Consider the following 8,082-nt stretch of genomic DNA (forward strand, 5'->3'; position numbering starts at 1 on the left):
TATTTTGGTATATACATGGGCTCTGGTATTTTAAGATTTATTCTGCTTTAGACTAATTCTAAAGAAGTGGCTGGGTATAGTGGCTCCTACCTGTAATCCTAGCCTCTCAGGAAGCTGAGGTGGGAGGATTGCTTGAACCTGGGAGGTCAAGGTTGCAGTGAGCCCCTGCACTCCAGCATAGGTAACAGAGAGAGACTCTGTGACAGAGCAAGACCCTGTCTCAAGATCAATCAAAAAAAGCAGTTGCAGAACATGGATCTTGAGTGATTTGCCTATACATCCCTCAGACTATACCATGATATTAAATATCACATCTGGAAGGTTATATAGTAACCATAAAAGTAATTAATTCAGATTCATCAGTTAAACCTTGAGGATTTCCATAGATAAACGGGCAAAGAATGTGGGCACACGTTCAAGTAAGAGGAAACACAAATAATAAATGAATTTGAGGAAACAGTAATCAAATTAAAGCAATCTGTTACTAATATCTGCTACGTGGAAAAAAACAGACATAGTGATAATGCCATTTGTTTGGGAGATGGTGATGAAACTGTTGTGAACCTTGATGAAGCTTTGTGTGTTAGAATAGCCCTTGTTAAAAAGCAGTGTATCTGCCAGTAGGAGCCTTTAAGGCGTTTATACCCTCAGTAATTCCTCTCTTGAAAATATGCCTTCAAGAAATAATTCAACAGAAAAAAAAAGTTATATGCATGAAGAAATTTATTTTACTATTACTTACAAGCCAAAAGCATTAAAAACAGTTTAAACATCCAAGAATGAGCTATAATGATACATAGAAAATGCCCATATGCTATTAAATGATAAAATAAAAATTCTGACTAAAAAATACATGCATATTTACTGAAAGTAAATTTACTGAAAGTAAATATTGTATTTGTGAAAACAATTCCTTTGGAGTGGGATTTACGGATAGTTTCTGTTTTTTAAAAATCCTTAATTTAGTTTTTGCTTTTAAAATAGAGTACAAAAACACCCAACCAAGCTCCCAAAGATTTAATAAGTGAGATAAGATGGAGGTGGAGGCACAAAAAATAGGTTACAGTGATGAAAAATGCCCACTTGGTGGTGGTTATAATTTGAAGATCATCTGTTTTCTTTTCTGTGGTTCTTTTTTTCCTTAGGTCCTCAGAAACGTGAAGAATTATGATCTCTGGAAAAGGATAGGAAATTATCCCATTTGAAAAACAGTTTTTATACTAAATGCTAGTTTTTTCTTACCTGTCTATACAACTGCTGATAAACTGGCTGGGCAGGAGTGCCATACCTTTTGATTCTGAGCATTTGATTCTGACTTCTGCACTCCAGTGGGCGTTGAATCTTTGGGATTAAGGCTCTGTTGGATTTGTACCTCAGAGGAAGACCAAGTGGCTGTTCTTTTGGACTCTGTAAGGAGCATTCTTCTAGTCAGAGGATGGAATGGCAGCAGCAACTGGAAGAAAATGAGTCTTTTGGTGCCTACACCCAAGAGTACACACATGCTGCACTGTGTCAGAAAGCAGGCCAGCTGGAGCCTCCATGTTCTTCCTTACCTCAGTTTACCTGCAGCCTGCACTGTACTGCAGGTGCCCACTCTGCCCTGGGTTTGGCCGGGAGAAGCTCTGTTCAAGGCCCACACGCCTCCAGGTTTATGCCAACGTGCTACTTGTGCCCTCCCCACCTTCTCTTCCCAAGCATTAGGTGCATTAAGTGAAATACAACCAACATGGTGTGTCAAGGCTGGTTCGGTGCAGTGGCTGGGCAGATTAATTTGGGGCCGTGATGGGGGTAGGTTGCAGTGAGGGTAGGGAAAATCCCAGGAGTAGGAAGGTTCTGGGGTGATGGGAAGGGAAGGAAGACCAAGAGCTGGCCATTCCCTTTTATAAATCATTAGTAGCATCATGGCTCATTTGAAATGAAAGCATTACTCTTATTCCCCAACCAACTGCAGTGAACTTTCTAGGTAATTGTTTTGTAAACAATTTTTGTATTTGTGAATGTCTTTGCTTTTTCTTTCCACTTTCTAAAAAAGTCTGATATCAATTTCCTTACTGGATACAGCCATACTAAGCCCCTCTCATATCCAGTCCGTAGGGGTCAGGCCCCATCAAGACGAGCACCACATTGTCTGTCCTCTCCTGTGGAGGATTTTCTCTCAGACCCAGGGGAAGTTGCCTTGAACTTTTCTCTGCAGATGCCCTCCGATCTAAGACCAGGAACAATTCTGCCCATGGAACTCATGGCTTCCTGTCCTATTTTCCTATATCTGAGCACCGTAGGTTACCTTTGGTGCCCACAGCAGTTCTATCTTCATGTTGTTGCATCATGAAGCCCCATTAGCCTTTAGTCCCTGCTTTGTGTGTCTTTACTTCCATAGTCATTAGTGCCCCTTGGGGCAGCCTCTGCTGGCGAACAGGCTGCAGAGTCTTGGATATGTTGTTGGCCTGAGTAGGCGTGAGGCCCTGGCATCCGACTCCATCTGCCAGCCTGCAGGGCACAGCAGCACTGGCATAGACAGGCACGCTCTGTCTTCCAACGCACACTGGCCTTTTCTTACATATTTTGCTTGTTTTTAAAAAATATGCGGAGAGGGTGCAGATGGATAGCTGTACCCTCACCCTTCTAAGCCAGGTAATATATTGACGTGCAGACTTTTAAAGAAATCATAGTCTTATCACAAATATCATGTAATTTATTTTTTTCCATTTTCAATGCAAAAGTTAGCCTAGGAAGCGTCCCATTCATCCCGAAGGACCTTTTGACTTTGCTTTTATAATTCCATTAAAAATTGAGGAGGGGATTAATGGTACAATGAAAAAAAAAAATTAAGGAGAGGAGAGCTCAAAAGAGGATAAGATACTGAAAAGGTACCTGAGAATGGCCACTGTTGATAGTCTGTAGCATGACTTCCCCCACTCTGCCCCTCTGGTCAGAGCAGCTGGAGAGATGGGATCAGTGAGATTAAAAAACTTGTGTTCACGCTGCATCTTCACACTGAATGAAACCTTCAGAGAGGTGATGGCTGCTGTCCACAACGGTGGGCAGAAGCGTGCCTTTTCTAAGTTTCTTTTCCAGAAGGTTGAACGGGGGATACTTGAGTCTTTACTGGGATATATGCTTTCCAAATGCTGGCCCCATGGAACCTTTCCCCCATGTCTCTCTACCAAGCCTCTTATGTTTATTCTGTAGACCATGCTCTCTGTGTGGTGTGCACGTCCTGGTGTCACTCATTGCCTCTTACCTGTCACCACCCTGCCATAAGTCTGCTTAATTGTTGACTCTGACCCAGCATGCTTCCAAAATGGTCTAGGACCCTCCTCCTCCTGTAAGTTTCTTTTTTTGGTTCATGTGGCATAATCATCTTTCAAAATTAACCAAATGTTCCCGAAAATGATGTTACCACTAAAGTATTGTCTCTAAGGAGGCATACTGTGATGGAAAAGATAGGTAAGAGATTTTTTTCCAACAAGTAAGAATTGATTCTGCTGAATGTTCAAACTCTGGAAACTGTTCACAGTATGTTGTTCTTAGCCATCATTTATATATAATGAATTGTTTTTTCTCTTAATCATGCCATAGTGGAAACTTTTGTTTCTGAATAAGAGACAGAGTAATATGAAATAATGTGATATGTCAGAGTGACATGCAGCACCGTCAGCCTATTTTTATGTTCTGTGAACAGTGGCATTCGATTGAGATCAAAGCCTGTCACAGCCTGCTGCTGGGGCTGTGGGATATGCCAGGGTACTGTGTTTGCTTTTAGAAGTTTACTGAATGTTTACCACATGGAGAGTGATGGATGACGTGTTAGTTTCTCTAAGAGGGATAAAGTTGTGCGTCTACCAATGTTGCATTTCAGATTGAACACATAGATGCTTGCCTGTCTACTTGGGTGAATGCCTCTTGGCAGGGCAAAGATTACATGCATGATGTATGTTAAGAAACAGTTTCCAGAAATGGAGCTTAATTTGCTCTCCTCTCCTTAAGCCCCTGTGTTTGTTGTTTTTTTCTTAAGTCTCATTCTGTTGCTCAGGCTGGAGTACAGTGGCACAATCTTGATTCACTGCAACCTCTGCATCCCAGGTTCAAGCGATTCTCCTGCCTCACCCTCCCAAGTAGCTGGGATTACAGGCGCCTGCCACCATACTCGGCTAATTTTTGTATTTTTACCATGGGGTTTTACCACGTTGGTTAGCCAGGCTGGTCTTGAACTCAGGTGATCTGCCTGCCTTGGCCTCCCAAAATGGTGGGATTACTGGCTTGAGCCATGTCCAGCCAAAGCCTCGTGTTCTGAACTTTGTCGAGGTCTGCCTGAATGAGCTTTCATCTGATCGTGGGGACCAAGTCCCTGAGTGGAGGGCCAAGAGCTAGGGATAGGGGATCAGTGTGTGGAGGAGACCCAGGTGGCAGGGAAGAAAGAACTCCCAGAGTTTCCTTTAGTCAGGAAACCTACTCTACTGACCCCATGACCTGGACAATCAGACACAACCCTGATAATGACAAGTGTAAAATGATTCCCTTTCTCTCCCACCCTCTGGAATTATATTTAGATACTTGAAAGCAATCATTTTCTAAAATTGCCATACCTAGTTTGGCCTGAATGATTAAAATAAATAACTCAAGAGTTACAGGAAAAAAGAAAAAGAGTTACAAGGGAATTGTAGTCTATTTCTCTGAATATAATGCTTGTACTGTGGTATTTCATGGAAATGGAAATGTATTGGTAAAGCCACCTGATGGAAGCTTTCTCTTGGTAACAAAAATGGAGGGTGTATTATGTGCAGAGTTATCTAAATATGTGCATTATATTGTTGTGTATTTTTTTTTTTCTGAGACAGAGTTTTGCTCTTGTTGCCCAGGCTGGAGTACAGTGGCGCTATCTCAGCTCACTGCAACCTCCACCTCCCGGGTTCAGGCGATTCTCCTGCCTCAGCCTCCCCAGTAGCTGGGATTACAGGCACCTGCCACTATGCCTGGTTAATTTGTATTTTTAGTAAAGACAGGGTTTCACCATGTTGGCCAGGGTGGTCTCCAACTCTGACCTCAAGTGATCTGCCCTCCTTGGCCTCCCAAAGTTCTAGGATTGCAGGAGTGAGCCACCATTCCCGGCCTAATTTTTGCATTTTTAGTAGAGACTGGGTTTCACCATGTTGGTCAGGCTAGTCTCGAACTCCTGACCTCAGGTGATCCACCCACCCCAGCCTCCCAAAGTGCTGGCTAGAGTTACAGGCATGAGCCACCATGCCTGGCCCATTGTTGTGTAATTTTAATAATTAGTTTTTTAAGTACTTGATTTTATGGGCACATTTTTATGGGATGATTGGAGTTAATCAAATATAGCTTGTCATGTGTCTAGTCTGGTAAGATAACTTCTAAATTCATGTTTTCTCTGCCTTGAGGTAGTGAGGGAGAGATCTTAATCAGGATTTTGGTAATTAGCTGATTGAATTCAAGCAAATGAGACATCATGAACTGCAGTGGTATTGATATTTCAGGGTATATACCTGAAATACCTGGAGGATACAGATTTCTCATTCGTTATTTGGTCTTTCATTTCTCTGTATACAGAAATGACACTTCTGGAAGGCAGTAGTGGCAGGGAGTCAATGAATTGAGTAGAGGGTCCCATCCCTCAGGCTGTCATTGAGCAGTGACAGTTTTTAAAAACAAACCGAAAAGTCTGTGGAAGTGGCCACATGCTCTCTAGAAGGAGCACATAAAGCTCCATGGTCAAGATTTGCAAGCAAGAGGTCCTCTCCTGAGTCTTTCCCAGGTACCCAGCAGCGCAGAGCCAGCCATGGAAGGTTGCAGTGGGACAGGAGTGTACTGTATGCCTTGCCTTACTTGTCACCATTGAGATTTCCAGAGAAATGGGCAGAGCGCCTTTTAACAGCAACAACAAAAAGCAGAATATATTAACCTAAGGTCAACAGCAAAGATTATCATCAAGTACCATGTTTTCCAACCAACCAGTTATTCATGGTAATAACAAGATAAAGGTGGGAAAATGTTAGAATTTTTCAGGAAACTACTTTGCAAATCTTCATGAACATCTGATTTTACTGTAATTCTTCTCCATTAAATGCAACAATGTGTTCAGGTGCTGCCCCTTGCTTGGGAACAGCATTGGGGTTTTAAATGTCCGCAGAATCTCTGCATCTGAAGGGAATTAAGAAAGAACTTCCTGGTACTGTAATGAAAATAAGGTCTGCTCAACACAATAAACTTTTCCTCTCTTCTTTAAAACTGTGCAGTCATTCAGCTTTTGTGTTCAGAAGGGCAAACTGATAGAGTGCAAAGTCCAAGCCCTTTATCTAGCAGAAGCTGCAAACCGGGACAGAAGAAGGAGGGCTTTACCTAAGTCTTGTCTGCTGCTGGGGCTGGCTTTGGGTTGCATCCAGTCCTTTGGATTCTGAGGATGGCACCTAGGTCACTTCTCGGTCCTCAACCTCTGGGAGCTGCCCCAGGCAGGCATAACAGGCAAGGTGAGAGGGGGAACCTCAAGGCAAGAATGGTGTCATGAGACCCCTGGACCTGGCCTTGCCACGGAGTTCCTTAGGAGGGTGGCATGGACTTTTCATTTTGCCAGTTCCCTGAGCTCCTCTGGAGTGGATATGCATTGAGGATATGGACTCTGTGTGACGATGGAGAGGGGAGGGAGGACCACCTGGTGCCTGTGAGGGCACAAGAGTGGGCCCTGAGGTTCAGGAACAGGGACTTGGTGGTCAGGAAAAGCTGTTACAAGGAGCTGATGCTTAGGTCGAAGCCTGAAGACTAAGTAGGGGCTATCCCTGTGGGCGAGGGGTGGGCAGAGAGGGAGGAGCTTGAGCTAGTGTGTATCTCATGGAAGGAGCTGCGTGGAAAACTGCACACGGCCAGGAGAGGGAGACTGGGTTTGATCTTCGGGGCACAGGAAGGTCCCAGAGGGGGTTTAAACTGGGTGCTGGCACACAATGGGTTTTTTCTTGTAATAAACTTTTTGTTGAGATCTATAGCACAAATTGAAAAGTACATAAACTCACACCTTGACAGATTTTCACAAAGTGAGAGCTCTTAAATGTCCATCACCCAGATTAAGAAAAGAAAGTTGGAGTTTATTTTAACACTTAAACATCTGATTACAATCTGGCTTCCAGTAAGGGCAGAGCAGCTTGTATCAGACCAGCCTACTCCGGATCGTTACACACGCTATTGAAATGATGGAAATGCACTGCAGCCTGCTGAGATACAGGCAAGAGAGGGAGGGGAGCAGCCTTCAGAAGACGGGAAGCACATTGGGTAAGATCCACATCCAAGTGGCTGTTCCTCATGTGGCTCACAGGGAGTAAAACAAAAGGTGGCAGTCTGACTAGGCCCAGGTGCCAAGTCACTCAGGACATTCTTGGCAGCTGCAGACTGGTGGGGGGCCACATCCAGAAAGGAGGAAACCATAGAAGCCCCCAACCTTGCCTTGCATAGTCTCGTTAAGTTCTTGGCGGGCTCCTGTATTGTACGTAAACAGGGCAGGATTCCAAATGAAAAGCCACACTTGGAAGGCTGGAAAAGCTGAGCGGAGATTTCAGAATATGTCTGGTGCTGGGGAGAAGAAGTTTATAATTCATGTTCCATCAAATTAGAGGGATGTGGTAACTATTTCAGGCTATTAAAAACCCAGGGTGTAGGCCTTAGGATTAGGACCACATCACAGAACTCAAATCTAGGGTCTAGGACTGAGGGCAAAACTAAAACAGGCCTACCCGTATACAGCCTAAAATTAAGGCTTCACAGATTCAAGGTGATCACTAGTAACTGAACTCTACTAGAACAGTTTTTATGGGTGAGGGGGAAAACAACTGAATCCAGAGTCTCTATAGTATATTACTGAGAATGTCCAGTATATAATCACATCAGTAGGCATGAGAGGAAGTGGGAATATATGACATGTAATCAATAAAAAAAAATCAGGATGGGCACAGTAGCACACACCTGTGACCCCAGCACTTTGAGAAACCGAGGTGGATGGACTGCTTGAGCCCAGGAGTTCAAGACCAGCCTGGGCAACATGGTGAAACCCCATCTCTAGAAAAAATACAAAAAATTAGC

General features: G+C 43.7%; 1 protein-coding gene across 1 annotated transcript in view; it reads left to right on the plus strand.

Annotated features, from left to right (window-relative positions):
• The window catches only part of UGGT1 (UDP-glucose glycoprotein glucosyltransferase 1), a 119,364-nt gene extending 113,118 nt beyond the window's left edge, over nt 1-6,246 (plus strand). The window contains exons 39-40 of the mRNA XM_037745657.1: nt 1,146-3,447; nt 5,569-6,246. Of these exons, the coding sequence (XP_037601585.1) occupies nt 1,146-1,171 (26 nt within the window). The 3' untranslated portion in view covers nt 1,172-3,447; nt 5,569-6,246. The remainder of the gene's footprint in view (nt 1-1,145; nt 3,448-5,568) is intronic.
• Nucleotides 6,247-8,082: the final 1,836 nt, after the last annotated feature.

This window comes from Cebus imitator, unplaced genomic scaffold (assembly GCF_001604975.1).
Source record: "Cebus imitator isolate Cc_AM_T3 unplaced genomic scaffold, Cebus_imitator-1.0 Scaffold207, whole genome shotgun sequence".
NCBI classification, from domain to species: Eukaryota; Metazoa; Chordata; class Mammalia; order Primates; family Cebidae; genus Cebus; species Cebus imitator.